The following is a 26,663-nucleotide window of genomic DNA, read 5'->3' on the forward strand; positions in this document are numbered from 1 at the left end:
AGAGCTACGCCGGGTGTGGATGTCGCGGATGGAGGTTTGAGACGCGACCTCGGAATGTCGCGCGGACGTGACGTCATGCAGATCACAGCTTCATAGCTCCACAGCCTCACTCCATGATGTTTGACGCAGGTCCGGGCATTGGGACAGGCAGCTTAGTAATTACTTTGATTCTTTACTTTTTGATGATCATTATGCTATCTTGCCGCTCTTGCAGCATCGTGGAATCGTGAATCGAACAGCTTCCAAGGTTGCATCTACTGCGACCTGTACTGCTGAATCTCCGCCTCGTCGAGATGCCTTAGCTTGTTTACGCTTGGTGCCTCTCCAGTCGCAATACCCTTTGCCAACTCAACAAATCCGCCAATCTGTGTTCGCTTGGATACAGCGTATTGTGCGGTGCTGGCCTTGACGCGAATGATGCCTAACGATTGATGTACAAGTCAGTCCATGTTTCACAACTAGTCTGCACAGAGCAGTTTCTTACCAATACGGGGGTCCTCGGGTCCACCGTCGTGCTTGCCATCACCAAGGTCACCGATCCACGCCTTGAGCGCGGGGGAGTAGTGCTTACGCACGACCTCGCGGTCAGTCTCAATAGAGGCATGACCAGAAATGGATGCCCATTCACCAGAGCTGTTGATGAAGCCAATGTTGACAGACTTGTGTTCCTTGAGGTCGTCTGTCTTGCCGGACTCGGTGTTGGTGTGGAAGAGGAGGTCGAAGCCGTGGCCCTCCTGTGCAGCATACATTAGCGCCTCTTCAATCCCTATGATGAGCGATTGGTGGTTGGAAAACATACCTTGGCAGCGAGAGCCATGGCTCTTGAAGCCAGGAGGTCGCTGTCAGCAACCTGTGTGGTCAACAGGCAGAACTTGGTCTTGTCGACGAAGTTGAGTAGGTCCTCGCACTTCTCCTTGAGGGAGGGCTCCTCAAGGTTCTTCTGTGTGTAGGGGTCGGCCGTCTTGGAGCCGGTATCCGCGTTGCTAAAGCCAGACATGTTGAAGGTTGTTGTAGAGAATACGCGTTGAGGTGTGGTGTGGTTATGTGATAGCTGCGGAGATGGCGTCAGCTTCGGTACGCAGTACAATGTCCGAGGACTCTTTCGCGCTGTCCTTGAGATGCACTGAGAAAGAAAACGTGACTGAAGCATACCTTCTTATGGGTGATTTGGTGGTAGGCAGGTAATTTGGGTGTGAGAGAAGGAGAGGATATGGCGCGACTTTGTATTGATATTGAGTTTGCCCTGATGATGTCATTCGCAGTGGTGCGCGCGTTGGAACCACATTCATCCACCCCACTATGTGGGGTAGCTTCATTTGGTGTCACCCGGCTCTAGTTTTACGGGTGGTCTAGCATGTAGCTCAGGGTCTTGCGTCATGTCATGCTTGTTCAAGCTAGGAATCAAGTTCTAGATGGCTGAGTAGTACATTCACTGTGCTGGACAACAGCCCAGGCGCCACGTTGAAAATAAGATGGTGACATTATCCCTCTAGATCTGCTGCGCGTCTAAAAGAGAAACGTCCTTCATACCCCACTCCGTGACCCCGTCCAATGCCATGCCATGCTGGTATCCCGTGAACAATAGCGGAGAATATACCGATTCCAAGCTAGAAATGAAGATGTGGGCTAGATCCTAGAATATGCAAGAGCAAATATCCCGGATATATGACCCAAGTTCCGAGAGGCTAACACCTCTAGTGACAAGTTGTGACATTGCACGCTCTATGCGTCGGCAGCTGTCTCCTTGTCCTCAATCGACGCCTTCTTGAGGTCGTCGGCAGCGTCTGCCGCGGCGTCCTTCTCCTGGTCGTGCTCGGCCTCGGCGGAAGCGCTACCGTTGACAGCTTGGTTCTTCTGCGCGGGCTTGCGGGCAGCGTCTGTGCTGCCGTTCGCGGCGTCTTCTTCGGCCTCCTCTGCCTCGAGGCGGTCGATCTCCTTTTGTGCCTTGGCGATGTTCTAAAGATAGTTAGCAGAGTCCTAGCAGTCAGATATGTGATGACTTACCTCCTTGGTCTTGCGGTCCTGGTCCTCTTTCCAGTGCTTGAGCTTAGCCTGGAGCTTCTCGACGGTGGCAGGGACTTCCTCCTGGTTTGAAGGGGGGTCGACACCGACCTTGGCCAACTCCTCAATGATACCGATGTTGAGGTTGAACTTGCCGGGAGCAGCAGCAGCGCCGCCCTTCTTTCCCTTCTTGCCCTTCTTTCCGCCGGTACCGGCAAAGTAGCTCTCCTCCTCAGTGTCCTTTTTCGATATACGGGTTCCCTTGAGGCCCGAGTCATCGACGGTGCGCTGGGCGGAAGCGGCGAACTTGCTAGCGGCGGTAGTCTCCTTGGGTGGGAGCGCGGAGGGGTCGAAGTGGCGGATCAGGCCCTCGCAGGCAATGATCTCGTCGCCGTACGCAGGTGCGCTGGCTTCCTCGAGACGCTTGGCGGCCGTCTCCTTACGCTTGCTGGCAACATACTGAATCTGTTCCAGACGTCTCTTCTCGTTGCGAATCTTACGGGCCTGGAACTCGTAGTCCTTGAATGCGCGTAGCTGCTGGAAGTAATTGTCCTTGAGCTCCTTGCGGGCCTGGTACTTCTCCTGCTGCACTGCGCGCGCCTTGTCTGTCTCCTCGCGAAGCGACCTCAAGTTCTTGAAAGCCTCGTCCTGCTCAGCCTTCAGGCCATCCAGCTCGGTCTGGAGCTTGGTGTACTTGTCGCTGAGGGCCTTGTTCTCAGGGTCGTCCAGGAGCTTCTTCTGCTCAGCGATCTGGGCCTTGATGTCGTCAATCTTCTTTTGCTGGCTGTCGAAGCCGGAGAAGTTCTTCTTGGCCTTGTTAAGTGCACTGATCTCGGCCAGGGCCTTCTTCTCGTCTACCAGCTTCATCATGCCAGTGTCGACCTGCTTCTGCAGACGGGCAATCTCCTGGTCAACATCCTCGGCCGACTTGTAGTTGGACTTGCCCTTTGCAGTCTTGAGCTCGTTGAGCTGCTGCTTAAGCTGCTCGTCGAGCTTCTTGATCTTCTCGAAGATGGCGTTGCGTCCGGACTTGTTACCCTGCTGAGACTGGCGGATGGCGTTGAGCTCAGTCTTGAGCTCCTGCTGGCGCTTTGCGTTAGGCGAGTCCTTGTTGTTAGGCTTGGCAAGGTCGAGCTTGGCTTTGCAGGCGTTCTGTCCGTCGTCAGTAATTTTCCTGTGTGATCTAGTAGTGTGCGATGCAGCCACCCGCCGGCTCATGGCCGTGCGACTGCGCGCATCACACCAAGACATGCACTCACCAGCTTCTCCTGGGCGGCGGCGTGCTCCTTCTCCAACTTGGCGAGCTCCTCCTTGTACTTGTCCTCATCGGGCTTGTCGGGCTTGACAATCTGCTGCTTTTCCTTGGGGGCAGCAGCGCCGTTGGTGGAAGTGGCCTGGGCGGCGGGTGGTGTTGCGACGTCGGCCATGGTTGCTGTGCAGTCAATTGGGCTGACGAGTTGACTGAGAAATACAGCGGTGGGGAAAGATCTGCGAGACCTAAGTAGACCGCCGAAAAGTGAGGGTGGAGGGCTAAGGGCGGTGGGAGGACAACTATTAAATTCGAGGGTCTCGAGTGAACCACGGGCGACATCCTGGCAACTTTTCCCGAACTTTAGCGGGCGGGCTAGTGCCGCCCGCAGTCTCCATCAATCGACCGGAACATTCACTCGGGCCTCGAACATGCACCCACCAAACCACATGATGGCTGAGCAATCGCGGGGCAAGATCCCCATTCTGCTGCTCAAGACAAAATCAATACCCAAGGATACGTATGAGGAGCTTTTCCTTACCCTTGACGACGGCCGCTATGCACCCGTCTTCGTGCCCGTTTTGGAGCACAGGTTCAAGCGTGACGCCCTGCATGATGTGCGCCAACATGTCACCAACCGCGGCTTCGTGCCAAAGTCGCAGCAGGGCCTCGGGAAATATGGTGCGCTGATATTCACCTCGCAACGCGCAGTCGAAGCCTTCAGTGAGGTTGTCGAGGAAATCCGCAAGGAGGGGTCCCTCGACATTGACGATCTGCTTCCACAGAGCCTGCCGTTGTATGTAGTAGGTCCAGCTACTGCCCGCGGTCTGCGATCGCTTGATCTCAAGTGTCCGATCTTGGGTGAGGAGACTGGCAACGGCGAGGCCTTGGCTGGCTTCATCTTGAAGCACTACAACGCCCTCCATCCAGATGTCATGAATCCACCTATACTCTTCATGGTGGGCGATAAGAGGAGGGATATAATACCAAAGACTCTCCAGTCAGGAGAGCTGGATCCAAAGCAGAGGGCGAAAGTAGATGAGGTTGTTATATATGAGACTGGGGAGATGCAGTCTTTCAAGGACGACTTCTCCACCATCTGGCGGAAAAATGCCGATCAAGGCTCGACACGGCAATGGGTCGTGGTATTCTCTCCCAGCGGTTGTCAAGCGATGCTTGAGAGCCTTGGGCTTCTGGATGCGGAGACTGGAAAGGCCAAAGCCAGGTGTACGGCTGCTGATCAGAGAGACATCCTGATAGCTACCATCGGCCCGACTACGCGCGATTACCTAAGACAGGAGTTTGGGTTCACACCTGATGTGTGCGCAGACAAGCCAAGTCCAGAGGGTATCGCAGAAGGCATTGGAGCCTTTCTCAAAAGACACGCGTAAGAAGCAGCAGCCATGGTTCTCCTAGTGGCTTCGTATAGGTCGAGCGATTACGTGCGGCTCTCGATATAGGTCAGAGGGCGTTGTATATAAGGTCCATATGGTGGGAAGTTTGCAAGATCACGCACGCGGGTGCGCATCGCAATTCCACGCGCTCTCAATTCGTTTCACACTATCGATCGTGGCTTCAGTGTGATGGCTCAAGGTTGCACGTGCCTTCCTGACGCGTCGATGAACTAATTACTGCCATTGACGTCACCATTCACGCGACGCGCCTGCCACACAATTTGAGTGCGCGCAAACACCCGCCCTCTGCATCATTACTTCACTCATCTACATCACTTCCCTTTTTACGAAATTTCACCAATCCATCTCAGTTCATCTCAATTCATCCCAGTTCACGCCAAACCCTGTTTCAGCGACGATGGCAGGAACACGCTCTTCCGCACGCAAGACCGACAACAACTCCAGTCCTGCAAAAGGCAATGATGTAGCAGCTGGCACCAAGCGCAAGCCAGAAGTTGAGCCGTCACCCAAACGTGATCGCAAGGCGTCGAAGAAGCAGGCGACTATCGAGGAGACAATGGACGCAAGCAAGTTGTCAGACAGCGACACGAAAGACGCTTCTGACGACGCCGAGGACACAAAGCAGGAAGAGCAATCAGAAGAGCAGGCCCAAGCGGCAGCTGCTGAAGATCTTGTCGACGCAAGCGACGCGAAAGCATTAGCCACTGGTGACGAGAAGCCTTCGACGACTGAAGAAAACACTGAAGAAGATACTGGAGCTGCACCCAAGGTCGACGAGACCACAAACGGAGGGAAGACACAAGAGAACACCCCAGATCAAGATGACAGCGCCCCCAAGGAGCCCACCACAGATGGCGAAGGCGCAATCGAGTCGTCCTCTCAGCGTGCCAAGCAAATGCCATCCAACATCCTCGAAAAGGGTGTCATTTACTTCTTCACCCGTAACCGCGTCGGCATCGAAGAATCGGAAAGCGTCGGTGACCTCCAACGCACCTTCTTCGTCCTACGCCCCATGCCTTCTGGAGCCAAACTAGGTGACGGTGCACTAGCCGACTCCAACAACATCCGGCTCTTTGCGCTCCCCAAGAAGGTCTTTCCCAAGTCACACAACGACCGCTTTATGGCGTTTGTCGAAAAGGCGAACACGTCCATTAAGGAACTGAAGGAAACTTTCTTTGGCGCAAACGAGTACGAGACGAAGACGCAGGGGAGTCGGCGCACAGAGCCTGTTGCGCCTGTTGCGGAGGGTGTATATGCGATTACACGCACTGAAGACCGCACATGCCATCTCGTTTACTCCACCACCATACCTTCTGAGCTTGGCGAGGTGCAGGAAGACCTCGGTATCAAGGATCAGGGTAGCTTCATCATGAGCGTCAAGAACCCTGAACGCAGTGGCCCGGCTTCTGCTCAGCTGGACCAGAAACCTGGCTTCCCTAAAGAGTAAGTGACTCGTTTATCACTAAATGTTCTTGACTGACCACAAGCAGGTTTATCGATGAATTCCGTGGCTTAGCCTGGGTCGAGGTCAAGCCCAAGTACCTGGACTACGAGTACTGCCAGATTCTGCTTATTGGCGAGAAGATGGAGGCGGGTGTTGAGCCGACGACCAAGGACCAGAAGCATGACAAGGAGACTCCGCAAGAGGAGATTGAGAAGTTGGAACATGAGGATGAGCTAAGAGTTGAGCACCTGCATGGTGATGACTCTGTCTATGATGATCTCAAGATTAGTAAGAAGGAGTATCCTCAGGTTGCTACTACTTGGTAAGCTCAATCTTGAGCTTGATCTTATGAGACATCGGGAAACGTTGTTTGTATCTGCTGTATGAGGTGTGGGCTGTGGGTGTTTGATGGCGCAGGGTATATCATGGGACGGTTTTTTGGAGCTGCGGAGTTGGCTGGTGATGGTTAAAAGAACGGATCCAGGATTCGGCTTCATTCACAGGCTTGGTAACATCGAATCGTACTGTGCCTTTGCAAATTGCTTCACACCCGTCGTCAAACCCGCTCACATGCGAAGCTTTTTTTTTTCGCTAAGATCTAACATTTCGACATTAAGCTAAAGCTATGCACATCTCTTATTGTAGATATCTGGCTACTATTGCAATTTTAGCCTCTATTTTAGGTTCATTAGCATGCAACACGATACCAAAGGTGAAAGGCCACATCGACTCTAATTAGAGATTTATATATGGTCAAAGAATATGTGTAGACTAAGATAAAGGGGGCTCGATGTTAGGTCGACTGTTTAAAAAAGAATAGGGCAGTTATGCATAGGAAAAACTACAATACCATAACATTCTATGTATATTAGCGTTCCAGCCCACGCGCAAAGATCTTGACAAACGCCTTTGCATAGCTCGAACGGTATGTTCATCCTCCACCAAAGCGCTCTTTATATTTGAGGTCGGCGGAAACGTTACAGTAGTGTTCAGCCTTCCATTTATACATCGGCTCTCCGCCATCCAACTCCCTTAGACGGTACACTCTCCCATCCTGAAAGGTGTCGGGCGGCACTACTGGTGCAGTGTTGAACATTTTCCAACATGTATCCTCGCCCGCCATGATGATAATCCCTGCACAGTGTGTGTCGTCCTTGCTTTGTCGGAAGATCGTACTCCACTCTAGCGTATCTAAAACCGGTTGGTAGGAAGGATCATCTAGAACTTCTATTCGCTGTTCCAGCCAATTCATGTCGATAGAATCCAAGATCCTCTGTTGAGAACTATCTCTAGTGGAAAAACAGTTCTCAATGTCGCGGTGGTAACCCCTCATTCTCTCCGTAATGCCACTAAAAGAAATTGTCCGATCGAGAAGGCGGTCGTCGAAACGAATGTGAAACTGTGTCTGAGCCATTTCCTGGACATCCGCACGCGGATTTAGAATACTCAGCGCCATGTGCACGAAGCGCATGCGAGGAGGACAGTAGATGGTGATGCTAGGGTAACGAAAATGAGGTGGAACCACGATAGCTTTCATCATTCGGGAAGCGGTGATCGCGTTTGCGGTCGTGGTCTGAGGAATTTTGTACACGGGGTAGAAAGTCTTGTCTGTCTTTGGCATCCATACTATCAATGCACTTGTGCTGCATAGCACAAGTACCTGTGTGTCTGTCTTCTCAAACGGGGTGTCTGCGCAAGTAAGCATAAACTCTGCGTCATAAATATGGCAGAGATGCATGTACCGAAAGTTTTCAGTCTAAGACGACTAGAACTACTAGGACTGCTCTGTCTCGTATGAGGTGGCGGGTACAGGGAAGCCGCGAGTTGTGATGGTTCATACGCAATTCCGTTAATATCTGGCAGCATTTGACCATGATCCTGACCTGGAGATATTCCTTCTGCAACTTCCAGGCGAGGACAAACCTGCATCCACTTTTGGATATCTTCTCGCCCCTCAGGTGTTAGCCGATTCTGATTGTTAAAGTAGGTGCTCGCAGAACTCGCAGAACTCCTCCAATCTGTATCGGAACACGTCTGCTCAATAACTGTCAGCATCTTGAGATCCGACATTGATTGCGTCTCTTCCCGAATAAGCTGTCCCTTGAGTATCGTTGATCTGGAAGATATTGTGATCTCACCAAGCCCATCCAGCAAATCCTTCAAATCTTGAATCAAGGCGGCAAACTTCTTTGAATCTCGAATGGCCCAACGAGTCTTCTCCACAAGCCCCTACTTTCCTAATATGCTCGGAGAATCCCGTATGAAATTGGACCAGTGGTGAGCTCTCAAAAGACAGCGAGCAAACCGCGCAGCCCTGAACTATTGCTTTCGAACTATTTTGCGTTGAGGATGTTTTCTCCAGACCATACTTCGACTTAAGATTCTGCGTTTCATCGAATAGTCTCTGAACGTTTGAGAGTATTCTCTCGACCAGTGTCCGCGTTTCCAGGTCGTCCAGAAGAGGATCTCTGTCCTGATCCGGCCTGAGTATACCCACTGCTTCGCCCCAGACCATCAATCGCCGCTTCTCTATACTGAGTTTCACAACCATAATCTCATAGTCCACGCTAGTCTTCCGGCCAATTTCGATGAGATCGAAACATTGTATACACAGAGAGAAAAGGCTAGCCAGGGAAACTGCACCAAGAGTAAGGCTGACAGGCTCCATCGGAAACTTAGGCTACAATGAACGTAGATTGTTGTGGGCTAGGTTTGGCCGAAGTCTTCTTATTGCAAAGAAGTAAGACTTTAGGCAATGAAGGTGTAGTAGCGAGATGATAAGGAGTTGCGCAACAATAGATACAAGTTCAGCTGAGAAAAAGCTGGCCTTTAAGAAAACCTTGGCAAGAAGCCTTAGGTAGTAACTGCAAGACGTAACAGGATCTATTCTAAATTTAGCAGCTGACACTCAACGCAGCATCGTGCGGGGTAAGATGCATTCATCACGCCACTAGATAAGCTGTGTCTCCTTTGGGGCTCTCCCAATTGATTTAACGTTTTAGAGTAGGGTTTTGATCTCCCTTATTGTGTCGCTTAGCCTCGTTCATAAGCTTAGTAGCATAAAGCAACATACTATCTCCTATTTATTTGACTAGGTGATCGATGAATCTAACTTCACTCCATTCACTGTCCTTCTATTATGGCTCCAACAAATCTATGACTAGGACTGACAAGCACCAAAATGTTCAACCACAAGTGTGACACCAATGTCAAACCAATTCCATGCCATGGATGGCCGAGACGAAAGACCTCGTATAGATCCAAGATAATTTCTATATCAGGGTAAACCACTCATCGTCCTCGTCTGATCCTCCTTCCCAAAACTCCCCGTTCATGACTTCAGGCACAAAAGCTTGACCAATGAAGTTGAAACCTCCTGCACAAGGCCTTATAACACATGGTGACGCCATGCCGTAAAGTACAACCAACAAATCTCCAGCCTTGGCATTGTAATTACTGATGCCCATGCATGATCTCACTGTTGTCCTAAAGATCAATTTCCATATCACTGGCGCCAAACATTCAATAGCTTGTTGCATTTGTGGTGTGATCATGATTTGGTTGTTATCGTTACCAGGATGGATAAAAGCCGTGCGCAAGGCTACCATATCCCTTCTGGTGCAGCTGATGAGGGCAGAGATAAGTTCGGCGAATTGGTCAGGAAGTGTAGTGAGACCCAAGCACGCACGTGTGAGAAGACAGACAAGGTCCGAGATAGCTACGAATTGTTGCGCAGAATCCGCGCCGCCGTTGTGGGTCATGCTTCGTTGTAGGGCGACTTCGTACCAGGAGCCAATACACTCAATGAAACTGTCATATATTTGACCCGAGTTGAAATCTGCGCCTCCGACTAGTGTAGTGGTAGCATCGGCTTGCCAAGGTTCGCTGACAGCTGTGATGTAATCAACTTTTCTTCCCTTTACTTTGAGTCGTCTTCCACCTGGTATGAGAATCCAATCGCATTCAGTCGCTCCTGAACACTGTTTGTTGCTGAAAGGCACCAGGTCTATTTTCGGCGGCTTTGACGGACTATAGTCTGTATAACGCCTTGAGAAGTCCGGCACCCAAGATGGCAACTCGAATTCTTCGCTCGCTGGACCTATGGCCATAATTATAACTCCGAGATCTTTCGAGTGCCGGAAACAAGCGATCGTAACCTCGGTATATATTTGAGCGACAGATTTCGTGTAGTCCGGTATTGGCCAATCCAAATTCATTCTTTTAGCATATCCGTACATCGAATGGATCTTATCCTCTGGTCGCGTGGCCTCCAAGTTTCCTACAATAGTTAGGAGGTACTGATGGAGAAGCTTCGCGTCTTCTCCCTTTTCTTTTAGCCGAAGAAGATGGATACACGCATTATGACCTTCGAGATACGACCTCCAGTGAATCGCTAGTGCGTCAGGTTTCGAATATGGGACACGTGTGAAATTCGTTGCAAAGGCCAGGTTTTCGAACGCTAACAGACGTTCGCCACAATAGAATACCACTTTCCGTGCTAAAACAACCTCTTGGAAGACCCAAACTCTGCGGAACCAGGGTAAGCGCAATATAGGGTGGAGTTTGCCATACGGGAATTCTTGAGAGATTTCTAATCGACGTTAGCGACTTCACTGTAGCGAGCCACGAGGGACTGCTAGTGTATTTCTGAGGATAGCTCATTCAATCTATCGTTCTTCCGATCAGGTCAGGTGTGGACAACTTACGAAGGACTTCATCGGCAACCTTCTCGTACTGCCTCCTCATCCTCTCCTCCCCCACTCCGATTCTCCTCGCTCCAAGTACTGCTAAAGAAGCGGCACCTAGCTTATTCACCGCTTTGGCCGCTACTTCAGTTCTCTCGTCTCCTTCACCTAGATGGACATTGACCTGTATCGCTTTGTTGTAAATCTCGTCCATGAAAGCGACTTGGGTGTTTCTTTCTTGGGTCGCCTGTGCATCACCTTTGTACGGTCATTGATATAACTTATTCATAGGTCATGCATGTACATACGTGCTTGGTTTATACAGATAGAATCTACCCATATCACTCTTTCGAGCTTGCCTTTGAGCATTCGTCGTAGTGCAGCTGCGCACGATCGCGTGATCTTTAACACCCGTCCATCAATCAAGATATAGTCACAGAGCGTAGAGTCGCCCCAAGTATAGGAAAGAGCGAAATACTCCGGCACATTATCAAGAGAGGTTTCTACGAGGGTACCACTTAGCACCGTATCCTTCCAATCTCCTGAGCCCTGAAACACAATGCGCTTCAGATGTAGGATTCTGAAATGACGTGGGTGGTTCAGAGGCGTATAGGTAAAATCGGCATGAGAATCATACGGATATGAACAAGTTGGTTGATGAGCCGGGTGTTTGGACTGAGAATGACCCATAGCTTACGAGTGAGATAGCGAAGATTTAAACGAGAAAAAGGAACGGATTGTATTAAGTATACACCCGGCGCTGGACTGCGTAAGCTTGGACGGCGACTTGATTTCGGCCTTTGCACTTGCACGTGTGATGGCAGTAGAAGAAGCAGTAGGAGTAAGGTAAGGTGGTACGGAATCGAAACGCATGGTGACCCAGAAATGCGGAGGAAATACGTCCTATAAGACAGCCAACGACAAGCAGGGAGCCATGACGCCTACAGATCACATGAAGAATCAGCCGCACGTATATCTCACGTTCTAGAGCGCGTGCGAAGGGCTGAAGAAGCTGAGGTTCCAGCCTGAGGCAGGCTGTTTGGGGCGGTCACTAATCCCCTTTCGGCTTAAAAGCGGGGCTGTGTAGAGAGCAAATCATTCTCTCCCTTGCTAAGCCTCCATATCCCCACATATGCAGCAACTGTAACTTCATCCCGTACCCAAACGTTCTTTCTTCCGCAGCGCCATCATGTGCCTCGTCTTGGCCACGTTGCTACCTAACTACCAGCAGTCATATTCATGGAATCGTAGAGTAAGAGTTCCACATACCGCGAGTTGGTGCGAAACCGGAAGCAATCTTGTAGCTTCTCGTCTGCGGGAGAGATACAAGAAGAATACCAAATCTTGAGAAATCATAGGCGCGAAAAGACAGAATAAATAGGAAGCCTACAACGTCAAGTCTCCAGAAGGCAAAAGATATGACAACCCAATCACGACAGCTCATAGTGTGAGCGCAAGACAGGCCGAAGAGCACAGGTTTCTAGATAGAACGTCTTGTTTGTCCCCTTCTTCGAAACTACTCCACTATGCCGTCATGATCGTCTTTAACGGCCCAGTCACAACCGTAGCATACCAAAAACCCATTCTCTTCTCACTAACAACTGTCGTCAAGCAACCAGCATGAAACCCCTAGGATGTACAAGACTGACGGTACCAAAGCCCCGCAATTGACACATCAAGATTACACTGCTCATTGTACGGCACGACCCAGCACTGCAACGCGTCATTCGCAGCCGGCGATCTAATCTTAACAATGACATCGCAGCGGAGATGATTAACGATTCCTGCAAAAGTGTTTGGCCCATATCTCCCGTCTTTGAAAGCGACCGTAACTCTGGCTTGGTTGTGTTCGGGGTCGTTTTTGCCGTTTGATTGCACGGCGACGTCGGGACCGTTGGGCGCGGAGCACCGGCTTGTTTGGAAGCAGGCAGTGGCGCTGGAGGCGAGGGTGGCTAGGGAAAGGAAGCGCATTGTGAGATGGGTCTGTGGGGGTTAGTAGGGGAGAGCTGAAGGAACTAGTAGGGCTGTACGTCTGATTTGGAAAAGAGGGTATGTGTTGTTTCTTGGGGAGTGTAAGCGGTGCTGATTTGATGTGCGAAAATGATGGTAGATCTGTTTGGCAGATAGAGGTCATGATGTCAAGCGGGTGTTATATACTGACTGCCCAGATTCATGGCCCAGGAAGATATACCGCCTACACATGTTCGTGAAGTTACGAAGAGTGAAGATTACTTGAGGTTTGATATGGCCTCCAGACCCGCCTCACAAATTGTACGTTGTACAGGTATAAAGTTGCGCTGGCAAGATGTTGGCCAATAGGCGCAGGCGGAGGCAGACTAGCGCCTCATTCATGACTTGGTAGTCTACTCGAACAAGGTAACAACAAGTAAGCTTACTGGAACATTCCCGTACCGAGGCCCATGCGTTCCCTTCATACGGCCGCAATGCAGTCTCTTACAGTAACCACCGCAATTCACAAAACGACAAAGATATCTTACAGGTGTTGGACGCTATACCTCTTTTGTTTGGCTGAATGTAATTGAGACATTGCGACTTTTTGACCCGGGTCTACTCTGCAGTATCGCAGCAAGGCGTACTTCACACAGTGTCGAAACCGGAGTATATGCCATATCGTGGTAACAGCACTCACGGCCGATGCAATATCTCTTGCTCATGTGCCGCCCTTCCATGCAGCAGCACACATGCAAGACTCTTGCATCGCGCTGCCCAGGGAAGCGGTAGCGGAAGGGCATGATGCACAGTGTCCGAAAGGAAGATACTGTCCAACCAGCGGTGTGATGGGTAGGTATATATCCCTCTCAATATGACTGCGCGTCGCAAGTCCGCTTTTTACTTTCAAAGACGTACCGTTCCCGCAGCGGCCGAAACTCGTGAGACTCATCGAACATCTTCCCAGCTAGCGCATTTGTGATCAGACATGCACATATGATGGCGTCTGCCTCGACGAAAATGGCGCCCTCAAACACTGAATGCCGTGCATTCCAATAAGTCGCTCGCAAGCATTGTAGAAGAGTGACACCCTGGTAGCTTTCCACTTGAATGGAATTTTGGAGTGCCACGTCTTCAGAGGCACTGGTGGAGCCCGCAGAGCCGTGGTGCGTGCTGATGTGGTGTAGAAGCGTGGCGACGACATGCGGAAGCGCAAGATGGATGGCGAGCTGCAGCGGTGTCAAACCTTCTCTATTGCGCAAGTCGACCCGCGGGATTCTGACAAGAATCCAGCGTAGTGTCTTTTGTACATGCTGTGCCGGCATGGTCTGCGGATCCACGAAGTTAATGAATGCTAGCAGGAGTGTGTCCCCAAGGGTGTCGTAATAGTCGCGATCGTGCAGCCCAGCACCAGCTTCCGCGCGCTCTAGGGCGATTTCTATGCCGCGCAAAGGCTTGTCGGATGTCGAATCTGCTTCAGCAAGCCACGTTGCCCAGGACTGGACACGGGAAGTCGTGCGAATACCCCAAGAAGCCAAGGTGTGTTCCGCAAGACCGGTGTCCAGGTCTCGAATCGCGAATATCGTGCCTTCTGTCTCCAATTCCGCATCCTCGCTCTCCTCGCTCTGGGCGTGTGGCTTTAGGTAGTCAAGGACGCTACGGCCCATGTTATCCTTTACGCCGGGATCCATGCCGTAGTGCTTGCATAGCGTCAGCAGTTCGACGGCTCGACACTTCCCTGTCTCCGTTCTGGCGTTCAACTGCTCTGGCTTCCACTCGTTATGATACAGATACTGGTGCAGCCAAGTTTGGCCGTGACAATCCTGAAGTGCGAGTGGAGGTGCGTTTTTCACGCAGTGTAAGGATACACAGGCAGAACATGCATCGAGCTTACTGTGAAAGAACCACGGTGTTCCACTTCCACAAATATCAATTAGTCGACGTAACTCCAAAGTGGAATGTTCCAGGTGTTCCGGGTTCATAGTGAAGAGCCAGGACTGATTCGCATTGTTCAGCTTTGGGATGTCTCCGCGTTCTTCCTTCCAAGGGCTGATCCCGGTGTAGATTTCAAGCATAGCAAAGAAAAGCCAATGACCGGCATAGTAATGGAGAGGCGTGTTTCCTAACTTGTCTCCTGACAGACTACCTCGTACCTTGTCTGGCAACAAAATCGTTTGACGCAGGTCGCCCGAAGGAATGGGATTCCGTTGTCGGAGTAGTTTACTGAGCATCAAAGAGGATGCATCTGTTATTGTTGGGAGTCGATCACCAAGGGCCGCATTGTCGTACACACATACACTGAGAGCCTTGATGCTTTGCTCCCTCCGCCTTACACTTTCCCTGCTGCTATGACGCTGTTTCTGTATTCCAGGGTTCTTTTCTTCGACTTTGACCGTCAAAGGTGAGGCCTTGGGCGGCGTTCCGTTCAATCGCGGTTCGTGAGAGCTGATTGGGTTCATATTACGCCTCATCCTATAGCCCTCTAACAAAGTATTCCGTTTGTTTAACGCCTCTTGCAAGCTGGCCTCGATCTTTTCTTGATTCTGCCGATAATGTTGTCTTGGCTTTGCACGCTCCGAGCCTTCGCTCGCGTACTCCCGCCTAGTCCTCTTTGTCCACGTTGATTTGATCTTCGCCTCCTCTTGTTGAGACTCTACGATTCTTGCCTGTTCCTGTTCCCGTTGGTGATCCTGTCGAATCTGCTCTAAAGTCCCGTTCATGTGGGTCAGTAGGTCATCCTCAATGCGCGCATCTCCGTCCAACGGATGAACGGCTGACATGTTCAAGCAACTGTCAGGCTTAAAAATATCGACTCGTGCCGGATCGCTAATGTTCATGTTCATGAGTGCAGCTTCCAAGTCCCTCGAGTCGTGTTTGAGGACTCTCATGCGAACCTCGAAAAGGGTGCTTTCGCCCTTTCCGATGGTGTATGCGGGTAGAAGCTTTGAGTAGTCCTTCCCAAGATACCATGTCAAGGCAGATCTGATAGTTCCATACCTAAGGATTAGGTTAGCACGTGCTCATGATTGACTATTGTCTTGAGCTAGTCTCATGATACATACGCAACGTGGCCATCTCCACCTTTCCTAGCAGTCTTGATTCCGTGCTCGGCAAGCTTCTTTGCAAAGTCTGGGTGGTCGATATGCAGACCCCAGCATAATGCATAACGAAGAAGTATTCGAACTTTCTCAGACGAATCGAAAGTAATGGGAGGCGGCATGAGGCGAGTAAGAACTTGCTGGGGTGAGTACAATGTCGAGAGGGGAATGTCCAAGCAGGATGGTGCGTAAATGTCGTATCCTGCGTGAGGGTAGGTACTGAGATTGCTACATGTCGACATGCAATACCGCATCTGCTAAACAACATCAACGCTAAGCTCGTTTGGGACTTGGCTCTGCGCCAACCAGATAGTTGACTGTGTGATTTGCTGAGATCAGTACTAAAGGAGCTTAGCATCGATGCTGCTTACCAGAGAATGCGGGATGCGAGCCAATCGTAACGTTTTCAAAGCTCGCTACTCGCCTCGCCATTGGACCTTCCGATGCGGGGGTCCGATCTACCTAAAATTGGAGAGAAGGCTAGGTCAGTGTTCCATGCTCCAATGACAGGCTTTTTGAAACGCCGCAGGTGCAGACTCATCCATACGGGTGCCATGACTTGGCCATTTCTGTCATATCTTGGCGGTGGCCAGGGTGTGGACGTACTTCCATATCTCAAGCTCCAATTAGACGTTTTTGAAGGTGGGCCGGGGGGCTAAATCCCTTGTTAACGCAGCGCTCAGGACGTGTCATGGTACATACTGCGTTGTTACAACTACCCGTTGATCAGATCAACCAGTAGAATGGTTTTGAAAGACGGCTCCAGCTTGTGCCTGGTAGTAAAGAACAGGACGATGGTACATGGTAACTATGCTATGACTTATGTATGGACTGCAGTGTCAAGGTATAATACCTTGACGTTGCTACCTTTCAAACAACATCAAACCAACACCGTTCCAAATTCAATCTCACGGTCACGCAACCACAAAGATGCATTTTCGTGGGTACTTCAAGAGGTGCAAAGGCAATACTCACAACAACAACCCATGCGACAAGTGGGCGGAACCGAGGTCCAGATTCTGCTGCGATCACGTTTGCCTGATCCGCAACCGCGTTAAGCTTCGAGTCGAGGGCATTCGAACGTGTGCTTTCCGTAGGTCACTTGCACTACCTCTGAAGCTGCATCATCTAACATGTACCTACTCAGATACTTGCCGCACCCGACTCTGTTCAAACATTGTGACACCAACCAAGTCTACGCCAGCGAAATACTGCTCTGTGCACGCATGCTCTCAGCAGCATTGTCTCCGGGATACCGTCGCCGATGTGAGCTTTTGTAAAGCGCACGCTTGCATTCGAGATGATTGCACGCTCGTGGAGATGTCGGGTGTTGTCGAACTAAACCTCATATTGTGTAGACACTTGTCATTGATAAGTACTATTAATACTCTGTTCTGTAAATATATACATATATATAGTCAAACAAAAATATGTCGTAAAGAAAAGCTATAACCTACTTTGAAAAAAACCAAAACGAAAAGGGGGTATCAAAATGGCGAAATCATCCACAACTATGGAGAATAAAGACCCAGATGTGAAAAAAGCGACCCTTGTGTGACCGCCCAATCCAAACTCCTTTTCATCTCATATGTGGGATTTTTTTCTCTCCCAAACGTGAACGCTCAAAATCTTTATTTCCCTGTTTCTTTCCTTCTCTTCTTCACTCCCCCATTCTCCTCGTCTTGGGACTCTTCTTGGGCGGCTGCTGATTATTAAACCCATCGCTCGTCCTCGCCCTCTTCAAATTGCCCTGAGGATTATGATGTTGTCCTTGTCCTCCCGTTCCAGTAGCACCCATGCTGCTTTGGCTCGCCGCGCTACTACCCGCCATACTCGCCTTCTTTGCAAGTCTGGCCGCCTCGCGGACGCCCGTCACAGGAGAGTTGAATCCACTTCCACCACCCGCCGTCGCCGCGCTACTGCCCGCCTGAATCTCCTCAGCAAGGCGATCCGCAAGTGCAGCGTCGTACTCTCGCTCGCTCGCCCTGACGGCCGTAGGATCCTGCTTTCTCGCCGTCGCCAACAAGTCAACGGACCCGTCATCACTGTCTTCGTAGTCTGATTCGCTGCCCTCTGATACATCAGAAGCAATGGGCGCAATGTTCAAAATCTGCATAGCCGTCGCGGGCCCCCCAGAATCGCTGTCGCTGTCGGGCTCCGAAGACGCATCGGATGCAAAATCGCTGTCTACGTCGCCAGAGGAGCAGGAATCGAGGGGCAGGAACGATGCAGGTGGGAGTGTGGACGAAGGCAGGTTTTTGCGAGATGCCGAAAGAATCTTTTCTTCAATTACCCTGTGCGGGCTCGATCGCGGGGATTCGACTTCGGGGGATTCAGATTGTAGGCGGGAGTTGAGTGCATCTTGGATGGCCTTGGGGTACAAGTGTGACATCCTCCTTGCAGCGCCATGCGATGGCGCGGTAGGAACTTGTGATCTTCTCACATGGATAGAAAAATTATCTTCTGGTTGTACGCCGCCCAGACCAGAGGCTTCGAAATCCATGAGTTCAGGGGAAGTGTTCCCGCTGTCGTCCCTCAAAGCCTCAGGCGAAAAGCCTAGGTCGTCGCCACTTGAAACGGTGCGTGAACCAGCCACGGAATCAACGTCCATGGGCGTAGCGTCCAGAGGGCCTCGGGGCTCAGATAGATCCATGGATGTCTTGGTCTGTGGGGACGTGGTCTGTTTGGCGCCAAGAGGCTGGGTTGTGATGGGTTGGTAATTACCAGGCATAGTGAGGAAAGCACCGTTACGGTCTCCACTCAGATCCGTGCAAAACTTGGCCTTGGTGTAAAAGATCATAGGTCCGTCGTCGCGTCTCCTCGGCTTTGGACTCGAGCTCTGCATAATCGAACTACTAAAGCCAGAAGAGTTTCCAGCAGGATGTGGCTGATAAGAATAATTGGCTGAAGATTCCGCATCGAAAGCGTAATAGTCGTCCTCGTTCTCCGATTCGTCCTTGTGGAAGAAGAGAGGCTTGTAGGCGAACTTGTTCTGCTCCTTCTCGCGCTGCACCCGAGCCTGTCTTTTTGCTTTTTCGGATTCGTCGAGCATGTCGCTGCTGGTGCCGCTGGTGCCCGTCTTCATTCGCTTGAACGGCGAAAGGGAGCCTGTGTCGTTTGGTGAGGCACCGCTCCAATGCTCGGACGAGCTGCCACTGCTGTGCTTGGTGACGTCGAGACCGCCCTTCCATCGAATCTTGCGTCCATCGCGAGACATTTCGAGATGGCTGCTGTACTCGTGCAAGGCATCCTTGACAAACTCGGGGGTGACGTTGAGCGTGTGCAGTTGCGCCATGTTGATAAGCAGGTTGAGGTATATCCACCCGTGGCCGAGAGGTGCATCTCCGGAATTCATGTCTGGTGGGGAGAATCCAAGATGGCGGATGTAGTTCATGTTCTCGGCAGGCACCTGAGCACGGTAAGGATCCAAGTCGAGTGGTCGCGTGGGTCGTTGATCGGGAGATGAACCGGAGCCGGCAAAGTCGTGTTCCTCGATATGTAGACTGGGGCGGAATCCGTGGATAACCTCGTCCTGGGGCGTATCGTTGTCCTCGGCAGCAGCATCGGCACTTTTGTCGTTCCTGATACGTGCTTCGCGCTGGCCCTCGGGCTTGAAGTTTTGTCCAGTTGCTTCGCGCTGCTCACGGTCCGCGGTAGCTGCCGACTGAGCTACCTCCTGCTGCTGCATCTGCTGGGGGTGAGAGCCGGCTGCGGATCGCTTGCCAGCGAAGATTTGCTCCAAACGACGTACGACCATCTTCTTCTTGGACTTGTCTGTCATTGGAACGCTCTTGGTGTTTGGTAGCAAGCCCATGGGGATGTCGTGAAGGTACGACTGGATGGTTTGCTGTTGGCGGCTGTATGCGGACTTGGTCATCTTGCGGCGGTCGGAGTCTTGGTTGGTTGCGGACGAGTTGTGGCCAGAGGCGGAGAGGGAGGCATAGCCCGACTCGGCGAAGCGGGAAGTCGAAGAAGCCGTGTTGTGTGTTTGGAGGGCCGGGGTGTAGGCAGAGATGTCGGCGTACTCGTTGGCGGTGCCTTCGTCGAGCTCGGAAGCGAACTTGCGTAGAGTCTCCTCGAGTTCCTTCTTCTTGTGGTCTGGCAGACCGTGGAACCTCACCTCGAACAGCTTCTCTTCTTGCAGGTGGGCATCGTAGAGCTTCTCGTACTTGCGCAGTTTCTGCTTGAGCTTCTTGTTGGCAACGGTCAAGTCGTCGATGACGCTTCGGAAGTCCTCGGTGCTGCTGCCGTCGGTGCCCATCTGGCCAAGGCCGGGGCGGTATGGGATGGCGGGGTGTGCGTGGGCATACTGCGAGTTTTCGGGCGGTGTCTCTGACGAGGACGAGTTCTGGAGGAAGAAAGGCGGTTCATCTAGACCTCACAGTTAGGCATCGCTCGGCAGCGAGGTGGGTGGCTCAAGACTCACTGTCGACAAACGACGACTTGCCGTGGCTGGCTGTGTTGTTGGTCTTCTCGAACCACTGGCCGGCGTCGCTGCTCTCACCGGAACTGGTCTTGTTGGAGAGCAGTTGTGGCGAGACGCTTGACGGCGGATTGGCCTTGTCGCTGGCGAGGTTTGGCGAGCTCTGTGTTGTGGTCGAGGCTTTGGCTTTCCGCTTGGACGAGGCGGGCGGGCTGTGGCGGAGGGAGACGGACTGGTGGGCTGGTGGGCGGCGTGGATGGGATCGCGCAGCGGCAGGAATGGTTCCTGGACGCTCGTTCATCATGGCTGCGGTGCAAAGGTTGGGCGGGTCTACTCGGGGAGGATGTTCTCCATGTGCGCTAGGTGGTGAGTGTGAATGCTGCTCGAGTGCTGGGCGGGGCTGTCGAATAGCAAAGTTGGCTGGGGAGATTGTAGGTTAGTGAGTTCGAGGCCATGATGGGCATACATCTTCATGTGGACGCCCGTTTCGATGCTCTCGATTTCCACGATGCCAAGAAACTGCATGGGGATCGAGTGTACCTGGGAGAGAGGCAGCATGTGGCGCTCCCGGGGCTAGAAGCAAGCGACTACCGCCCGCGCAATCGCCGATTGCATCGACTCTCCTAACCCAGAAACTGCCAACTGAGACCCTTTGCCAGCTCTCGATGCCTCGATGCCCCTCGACATCGCTGATTCATCTCCCAATCGCTGATGGCCGTGGCTTGATGCTGACACCTGTATACATTGCCCCGTCAAGCAACTGCACTGCGCGTCCATGCGACGGGTACTAGACCCGCATCTGGCACTCTGAACACAACAGCACAAAATGCCCTGCCTCCATCGAGATTGCACACAACTAGCTCCGCCTATCCCCTCCAAAAATGAGGTCACTTTTGCAACGGCTGGGACGCGCACATCGATTCCCTGGACCCTGATCTGACCTTGGTTGTTCGGCTTCCTGAGCCTCGCGTGTTTGATTGGCGTCTCTGCTACTGCACTTCAATCGAATGCGCCTGCTCAATCGCTGTCGGCATCGCCCATCGAGCGGCTGGTCACAAATCAAGGGTCCAGCTGCACCGCTGCGCCAATCCTTCCCTCTCACGCATACGTTGCAAACGGGTCTCGTCCTGCCTGGATACGTCTGGATCCCCAGCCGTTTGCCGTCTTGACCGAGCTACTGACCATGACTGCTGCCCGTATCCCAGAGTGCGCCGCGAATATTTTTCTGCTCTCACGGGTGGGGTGATGCCACTTTCTATCTAAGATCACCGATTGAGCTCGGATCGCAGATTACTTGTTACAGTAACCCCAAGGCAGGGCCGCTCCGGAAACACCGTCCGGTCAAATCACCATTTTGAAACCCAAATATCGTTTCGTAAGTCTATCAGGTGCACCACAGCATCACCGACACTAGTTACAGACTTAGTGTCCCCATAGTTCGACGGTTTTGGAAGATATGGGAAAGTTGGAGGACATGTTCGTACAGTAATTGCAACATCTGACATCTCATCGAGATCGATTGTGCAATGACGTCGTCGCTAGTGTAGCGAGGGAAAAAAAAAAAGTAGAAACATATAACATAGAAAGGAGGCTCGGTGAAGCGCACCGAAATATATGATATAAAAAGTAGGCTCGGTGAAGCGCGCCGAGCACACGGGTCAAACACCCGTCGATTGCATTTACAAAATCAGATGCGCGCACCCTTACTCCTTAGTACGTTGACGGCAGAGTGACCCGTGTAATTGAGCCATTCGCCCAGTCCACCCATGAACCCACCAACCTTGGTGAGATCTTGTAGTCTATTGTCTAGAAACTGTTCCGTCTCGACAAAGTTGGCCGACTTGTCCTGCGTCATGTACATCTCAGTCGAAGAGTAGATGGCAGAGAGGGTCGCGCGCTTGGTGTACCAGCTGCTATCCACGCTCTGGTCGCCAGACAGGAACCAGACCTCGTCCGCGAGTCTTGCAAGTTCGGCCAAGGATGCCGGGACGTATGTAGGTTGGGCCATAATTGCAAGTGCCTATCAAGTATCAGCTGGCTGACCTTGATTCTCTTCTACCCATCCTCCTACCTCCTGCCATCGATGTATGACGGGTTCATTTGCTCGCAGTCGCGCCAACGTCAAGGTCCTGACTTTGGCGCCGACGCCCATTTTCTTTCCTTGCTCTCCTTGTTCTGGGAACTGAACATTGTTTTGTAGAGCCAGCCGCTGAGTGACGAGATGGTAATTGATCAAATCAAAAACACCTCTGGGGAGCAAATTGGTAGAAACATCGAGATATCCCGCATCTCTTGCACCGAGCTTGAGCGCATCTATAGTAAACCCATGATTTGGTACGTGCGCGTATGCGGAAGAAAGTATCGCAGATTCGGCGGGAGGAAACGGCGGCGGTTGAGCGTAGTCATACGAATGGTATAGGCACTGCTGTGTTGAGGTGGCTGCTGGACGAACACATGTTGTTCGAAGTGAGGCTGTTCGGAAAGTCCCGAGCAGCCCGTTGGCTAGTCGTGCGGGTGGCATGTTTGAGGTGCAATTGAAGTTGTTCGGATCATCCGATGCGAACGAGTGCTCTCTTCTCCGCAAATCTGCCAAGACTGAAATCGATCAGATCTCCACGCTAACCTCTCTGACGTCGGTAGTCGATCAATTACAACGTCGAGTTTCAACATCGATCTGCATCGGGACGTGTGTAGGGATAGACCTCGACGGCAAAGATATTGCTCCACGTGGAAATTAGTTACTGTTCCTGGACCTAGGAGATTAGCGAGCTGTGTGGCTTCTTACAGGGCAAGTTCTCGATTTACACGTCAACACGTGACACACGCGTCGAGCGCGTCTGCCCGCGTACGCTAGTGGCAACACCTAGAAATCCCATCTAGCATCTGCCTGACAGTCCACAAATCCCCTGACATTGCGTACAGCCTTCGCCATCCGATCTTCAGGAACCCATCGGTTACCCCGCAAATCTTGGAGGCGACATCCAACGACCGAAAACGCGATTCTCGCGACCCCACGAATCGCACGCGCATCGCGCCTCACGCGTTCTACCGCACCTCTCGGTCGATCGTTTCGCCACAGGTTGGAAAGCAACCCCTTGCCTTTGTCCAAACAAGAATTGTATACGATTTACAATGGTGCGTGGAAAGAATGTCGAGATCAGCGAGTATGAGCGGAAACGGCAGGAGAATATCGCAAAGACGCAGGCGCTGCTGCGCAACCTAGAGATGGAGGCAGCGGAAGCAGGCCTAGGTCCTACCGGCAAAGCCAAAACCTCTGTACCTTCAAGACCAAAAGTGAAGAAACCCGCGCCGAAGAAGATCAAGCAAGAAGAAGTTGCGCCCCGTAGAACATCTTCCCGATTAAAAGGCATAGTGGCAGACAGTGAGGTCGCAAAGCGGAAAGCAGAGGATGAATATGTCGCATTGCAAGCCGCGGATCGTGCAAAGCGACAACGCGTTAGTGATGCGTTCAATTTCAGCGACATAGTCGTCGCAGGCAAGGACTGGGATAAGAGTGGAAACTTCCTTTCAGTCGGCCCTGCGGATCCATATGCGCGGACATTCGACTACAATGACGTGAAGGAGACTACGGATAAGGAACTGCGTGCCCTCAGAGAACGCATGAGTGGTCTGACACTATGGGAAGACTTTGAGCCGAATGAGATAAAGATTACACCGGAGCGTATATACTCCATGGGTCTCCACCCTACAACAGACAAGCCCCTAGTCTTTGCTGGCGACAAGCTAGGCAACCTAGGTATCTGTGATGCGAGCCAGAAGGTGGCAGAAGTCAAAGTGGAAGATGACGAAGATGCGGAGAGGGAGGGTCCCACCATCACCACGTTGAAACCACACACAAGAACCATTCACACCTTCCAATTCAGTCCCCACGATGCGAATGCGCTTTACACGGCCTCGTACGATTCCAGTGTGCGGAAACTAGACCTTGCCAAGGGTGTGGCGGTGGAAGTATACGCGCCGTCTGACAAGGACGAAGAGGCGCCCTTGTCTGGACTCGAAATATCAAAAGACGATGCAAACACGCTCTACTTTTCCACACTAGACGGCCAATTTGGCATATACGATATGCGCACGCCCAAGGAAAAGGCAGCGGGCTTGCAAATCTTCCAATTGAGCGACAAGAAGATTGGAGGGTTCACGCTGCACCCCCTGCACCCTCACCTCGTTGCCACGGCGTCTCTAGACCGCACGCTCAAGATCTGGGACCTGAGGAAGATTAGTGGTAAAGGGGAGAATCGGTCGCCCGCACTCGTCGGAGAGCATACGAGCAAGTTGTCCGTGTCGCATGCTGCGTGGAATTCTGCGGGGCAGGTAGCTACCGCTTCTTATGACGATACGATTAAGATCCATGATTTTGGTAACTGTGCAGACTGGAAGGTCGGGGTGGAGATGGGGGAGGAGGAGATGGAACCGAGTGTTGTTGTACCGCATAATAACCAGACTGGACGATGGGTTACCATGTAAGTTGCCCGGCTACCCTTTGAAAAGTACTTTTTTTTGCTAACAAGAACTGTTAGATTACGAGCCCAGTGGCAGCAGTCGCCTCAAGACAACGTCCAGCGCTTCTGCATTGGCAATATGAACCGTTTCGTTGATATTTACACGGCGAAAGGACAGCAGTTGGCTCAGCTGGGGGGCGAGGGTATCACAGCGGTGCCGGCTGTTGCAAAGTTTCACCCTACTGTTGATTGGGTGGCTGCTGGTACTGCGAGCGGAAAGCTGTGTCTGTGGATGTGAAGGAAGACGGAGAGGAGTAGAAATGCGAAAAAAGGGAACAGAAGGGGAAGACGAGACTTGCATTTTGATTTACAAGAGTGAATGCTGGTTATTTTTGGGTTCATGTTTCGTCGTTTTTGATACCCTAGAGGTCTTTGTAGTTGCACTTGCTCGTCTCGTTGCATCTCCTTTTATTCTTTACGCTTGAGCCATGATAGTTCTATCACGGTAGTTTCGGCTGGGGTACTTGGGCTGCTCTTCTGAATGTTGGGTTAAAGGTAACTTGCCAGGCCGCGCGTCTAGGATCGTTGTCTCAAGTAGTCATCTTCATACTTGATTGCCTTAGGAATGGTGAATGCAAATAATGCACCTGCAGCTCCACTATCGTCACCACGTTTTACCAAACCCCTCCATACAGATAAGAGAGTATGTTAACTTCAGGTTCGTGGTGATAAGTCGTGCAATGGCTCATGATCGTGTTCTTCTTCGTTGCTTGATCTTCCTCGTCGCAGTGAGCTTACAAGTCTCCCGCAGTGTTTCCTATTGCGTGCTTACTAGAATTCTTCGATGCTTGGAAATGTCCATGTAAGCTGTGTTTCGTTGCGAAGAAAAGTAAAGACCCTTAGCTCAGACTGCCTAGGTGCTTCTGTTCTCTGATCATTAGAGTCGTACTTTGATCTGCGGAATGGTTGTGACGGCTTTGGCGTCTTTTGCTGGAACGTCCGGATGTGCCCATTCCATTACTTGACGTCCACAAGATCTTTCCTAGTTACACGCTGCCTATTTTCTTGGGTCGTCTCCACATTAGTTGTGTTACTCCACTCTCTGTTCTCGTCCGACGCTACGGTCTGCGAACGTACTCCGAGTAAATGCCTCTCATGCGTGAGTCGTAATAGCTTAGTGAATTATTGCATCATCGGAATATCGATTTTGTGCGATACATGCATGTATTCGATCTATTGTTTTTGGAATACCGTGGTATTTGTACTGCGGTGCTATTTTTTTCGGCCGAATTGAGCAGTATCTCCATAGTATCGACCGGGGGCGGAGGATCGGCCCATGCAAAACTCAAAGTACGGTAGCCGCGTGCCTGCCATGAGCAGTCTTCTGTTCGCTGCTGTGAGAAATGTCAGGTACCATCTCCATATGTCAGGTACTGCGACTCGACCTAAATTCTCCGGAGAAGCTATAAGCTTAATAACGCTCCGTCATTGTAACACAAAGCCATCATCAAGCTGCTACTGGAACGTAACCCTACCTACCGCTTTCCCTTTTCGCGCCTTCTGTTCATGCGACTCCTAAATAACCGGTCGTATCGACTAACGTTTACCCCAAAGGAAGCTGCTGGAGGCAATACGAGATTTGGTGGATCTCGTATCTCCGGATGCGGCGATGGGGACGGTAGTGTAGGAGCACTAAGGTAGCGGGAGTGGCACCAACAGCGGGGATCGTGCAATCCTACGGCAAAACGAGGCTGGCGGAGGTCCTCCTGCTGTGATGAGCGTTCGCCGTGTGAACTAGGTACTTTCGTGGTACTGCGCCACGATGTTGGTACCATGGTACTTGTTCATCGGTGTCGTATACCTAGGTAGACTGTAGCCACCGCCACGCGGAGAGGCTCCGTCGTGCATCACGTGTGTGGTGCGAATACGATGGTAGAA

At 51.6% G+C, this 26,663-nt stretch overlaps 13 protein-coding genes across 13 annotated transcripts; 4 read left to right on the forward strand and 9 right to left on the reverse strand.

Moving 5' to 3' along the window:
* Positions 1-201: 201 nt before the first annotated feature.
* Positions 202-1,394, reverse strand: CC77DRAFT_1025167 (bli-3 protein). The gene is made up of 4 exons (XM_018526015.1): positions 1,153-1,394; positions 800-1,051; positions 485-734; positions 202-421 (listed from the first exon to the last, which is right to left on the reverse strand). Exons 2-4 carry the CDS (start codon positions 995-997, stop codon positions 255-257), a joined length of 615 nt encoding a protein of 204 aa, XP_018380507.1. The 5' UTR covers positions 998-1,051; positions 1,153-1,394; the 3' UTR covers positions 202-254.
* A 125-nt stretch (positions 1,395-1,519) lies between these two features.
* On the reverse strand, positions 1,520-3,057 carry CC77DRAFT_468094 (hypothetical protein). The gene is made up of 3 exons (XM_018531820.1): positions 3,032-3,057; positions 2,005-2,940; positions 1,520-1,956 (listed from the first exon to the last, which is right to left on the reverse strand). Exons 2-3 carry the CDS (start codon positions 2,869-2,871, stop codon positions 1,723-1,725), a joined length of 1,101 nt encoding a protein of 366 aa, XP_018380508.1. The 5' UTR covers positions 2,872-2,940; positions 3,032-3,057; the 3' UTR covers positions 1,520-1,722.
* A 318-nt stretch (positions 3,058-3,375) lies between these two features.
* CC77DRAFT_468041 (uroporphyrinogen-III synthase) lies at positions 3,376-4,851 on the forward strand. The gene has a single exon (XM_018531819.1). It carries the CDS (start codon positions 3,682-3,684, stop codon positions 4,639-4,641), a length of 960 nt encoding a protein of 319 aa, XP_018380509.1. The 5' UTR covers positions 3,376-3,681; the 3' UTR covers positions 4,642-4,851.
* A 211-nt stretch (positions 4,852-5,062) lies between these two features.
* Positions 5,063-6,435, forward strand: CC77DRAFT_947317 (hypothetical protein; the record flags this gene model as incomplete). Its single annotated transcript, XM_018535134.1, has 2 exons — positions 5,063-6,108; positions 6,156-6,435. The coding sequence occupies 2 exons, from the start codon at positions 5,063-5,065 to the stop codon at positions 6,433-6,435; spliced, it is 1,326 nt and encodes a 441-aa protein (XP_018380510.1).
* A 605-nt stretch (positions 6,436-7,040) lies between these two features.
* Positions 7,041-8,179, reverse strand: CC77DRAFT_1066328 (hypothetical protein; the record flags this gene model as incomplete). Its single annotated transcript, XM_018528893.1, has 2 exons — positions 7,041-7,798; positions 7,852-8,179. The coding sequence occupies 2 exons, from the start codon at positions 8,177-8,179 to the stop codon at positions 7,041-7,043; spliced, it is 1,086 nt and encodes a 361-aa protein (XP_018380511.1).
* On the reverse strand, positions 8,046-8,962 carry CC77DRAFT_468129 (hypothetical protein). The gene has a single exon (XM_018531821.1). The coding sequence runs from the start codon at positions 8,775-8,777 to the stop codon at positions 8,244-8,246; it is 534 nt and encodes a 177-aa protein (XP_018380512.1). The 5' UTR covers positions 8,778-8,962; the 3' UTR covers positions 8,046-8,243.
* Positions 8,963-10,957: 1,995 nt separating this feature from the next.
* On the reverse strand, positions 10,958-11,319 carry CC77DRAFT_914689 (hypothetical protein; the record flags this gene model as incomplete). Its single annotated transcript, XM_018533665.1, has 2 exons — positions 10,958-11,052; positions 11,103-11,319. Coding segments are annotated over 2 exons (312 nt in total), but the record flags the coding sequence as incomplete, so codon positions are not given.
* Positions 11,320-11,928: 609 nt separating this feature from the next.
* Positions 11,929-13,046, reverse strand: CC77DRAFT_1025173 (hypothetical protein). The gene has a single exon (XM_018526016.1). The coding sequence runs from the start codon at positions 12,763-12,765 to the stop codon at positions 12,424-12,426; it is 342 nt and encodes a 113-aa protein (XP_018380514.1). The 5' UTR covers positions 12,766-13,046; the 3' UTR covers positions 11,929-12,423.
* A 68-nt stretch (positions 13,047-13,114) lies between these two features.
* CC77DRAFT_1054320 (hypothetical protein) lies at positions 13,115-16,454 on the reverse strand (the record flags this gene model as incomplete). The annotated part of the gene is made up of 5 exons (XM_018527786.1): positions 13,115-13,622; positions 13,663-15,741; positions 15,807-16,044; positions 16,214-16,304; positions 16,449-16,454. 5 exons carry the CDS (start codon positions 16,452-16,454, stop codon positions 13,466-13,468), a joined length of 2,571 nt encoding a protein of 856 aa, XP_018380515.1. The 3' UTR covers positions 13,115-13,465.
* A 182-nt stretch (positions 16,455-16,636) lies between these two features.
* CC77DRAFT_468190 (hypothetical protein) lies at positions 16,637-17,448 on the forward strand. Its single transcript, XM_018531822.1, has one exon. It carries the CDS (start codon positions 16,773-16,775, stop codon positions 17,292-17,294), a length of 522 nt encoding a protein of 173 aa, XP_018380516.1. The 5' UTR covers positions 16,637-16,772; the 3' UTR covers positions 17,295-17,448.
* Positions 17,399-20,703, reverse strand: CC77DRAFT_468327 (hypothetical protein). Its single transcript, XM_018531824.1, has 2 exons — positions 20,269-20,703; positions 17,399-20,213 (listed from the first exon to the last, which is right to left on the reverse strand). Exons 1-2 carry the CDS (start codon positions 20,567-20,569, stop codon positions 17,503-17,505), a joined length of 3,012 nt encoding a protein of 1,003 aa, XP_018380517.1. The 5' UTR covers positions 20,570-20,703; the 3' UTR covers positions 17,399-17,502.
* A 1,158-nt stretch (positions 20,704-21,861) lies between these two features.
* Positions 21,862-23,091, reverse strand: CC77DRAFT_468323 (ubiquinone biosynthesis protein COQ9, mitochondrial precursor). The gene is made up of 2 exons (XM_018531823.1): positions 22,337-23,091; positions 21,862-22,285 (listed from the first exon to the last, which is right to left on the reverse strand). Exons 1-2 carry the CDS (start codon positions 22,784-22,786, stop codon positions 21,953-21,955), a joined length of 783 nt encoding a protein of 260 aa, XP_018380518.1. The 5' UTR covers positions 22,787-23,091; the 3' UTR covers positions 21,862-21,952.
* CC77DRAFT_1025176 (WD repeat-containing protein) lies at positions 22,933-25,304 on the forward strand. The gene is made up of 2 exons (XM_018526017.1): positions 22,933-24,746; positions 24,804-25,304. Exons 1-2 carry the CDS (start codon positions 23,398-23,400, stop codon positions 25,021-25,023), a joined length of 1,569 nt encoding a protein of 522 aa, XP_018380519.1. The 5' UTR covers positions 22,933-23,397; the 3' UTR covers positions 25,024-25,304.
* Positions 25,305-26,663: the final 1,359 nt, after the last annotated feature.

This window comes from Alternaria alternata (genome assembly GCF_001642055.1).
Source record: "Alternaria alternata strain SRC1lrK2f unplaced genomic scaffold CC77scaffold_27, whole genome shotgun sequence".
Classification (NCBI taxonomy): Eukaryota; Fungi; Ascomycota; class Dothideomycetes; order Pleosporales; family Pleosporaceae; genus Alternaria; species Alternaria alternata.

Coding starts and splice junctions, on each gene's coding strand:
- CC77DRAFT_1025167 (XM_018526015.1), bottom strand. CDS start 997: ATGTCTGGCTTTAGCAACGCGGATACCGGCTCCAAGACGGCCGACCCC. Junction 735..799: donor CCATGGCTCTCGCTGCCAAG/GTATGTTTTCCA, acceptor TATGCTGCACAG/GAGGGCCACGGCTTCGACCT. Junction 422..484: donor ACCCGAGGACCCCCGTATTG/GTAAGAAACTGC, acceptor ATCAATCGTTAG/GCATCATTCGCGTCAAGGCC.
- CC77DRAFT_468094 (XM_018531820.1), bottom strand. CDS start 2,871: ATGATGAAGCTGGTAGACGAGAAGAAGGCCCTGGCCGAGATCAGTGCA. Junction 1,957..2,004: donor AGGACCGCAAGACCAAGGAG/GTAAGTCATCAC, acceptor AACTATCTTTAG/AACATCGCCAAGGCACAAAA.
- CC77DRAFT_468041 (XM_018531819.1), top strand. CDS start 3,682: ATGCACCCACCAAACCACATGATGGCTGAGCAATCGCGGGGCAAGATC.
- CC77DRAFT_468129 (XM_018531821.1), bottom strand. CDS start 8,777: ATGGAGCCTGTCAGCCTTACTCTTGGTGCAGTTTCCCTGGCTAGCCTT.
- CC77DRAFT_1025173 (XM_018526016.1), bottom strand. CDS start 12,765: ATGCGCTTCCTTTCCCTAGCCACCCTCGCCTCCAGCGCCACTGCCTGC.
- CC77DRAFT_468190 (XM_018531822.1), top strand. CDS start 16,773: ATGCATTTTCGTGGGTACTTCAAGAGGTGCAAAGGCAATACTCACAAC.
- CC77DRAFT_468327 (XM_018531824.1), bottom strand. CDS start 20,569: ATGATGAACGAGCGTCCAGGAACCATTCCTGCCGCTGCGCGATCCCAT. Junction 20,214..20,268: donor CAAGTCGTCGTTTGTCGACA/GTGAGTCTTGAG, acceptor TGTGAGGTCTAG/ATGAACCGCCTTTCTTCCTC.
- CC77DRAFT_468323 (XM_018531823.1), bottom strand. CDS start 22,786: ATGCCACCCGCACGACTAGCCAACGGGCTGCTCGGGACTTTCCGAACA. Junction 22,286..22,336: donor TCATACATCGATGGCAGGAG/GTAGGAGGATGG, acceptor GATACTTGATAG/GCACTTGCAATTATGGCCCA.
- CC77DRAFT_1025176 (XM_018526017.1), top strand. CDS start 23,398: ATGGTGCGTGGAAAGAATGTCGAGATCAGCGAGTATGAGCGGAAACGG. Junction 24,747..24,803: donor ACTGGACGATGGGTTACCAT/GTAAGTTGCCCG, acceptor AAGAACTGTTAG/ATTACGAGCCCAGTGGCAGC.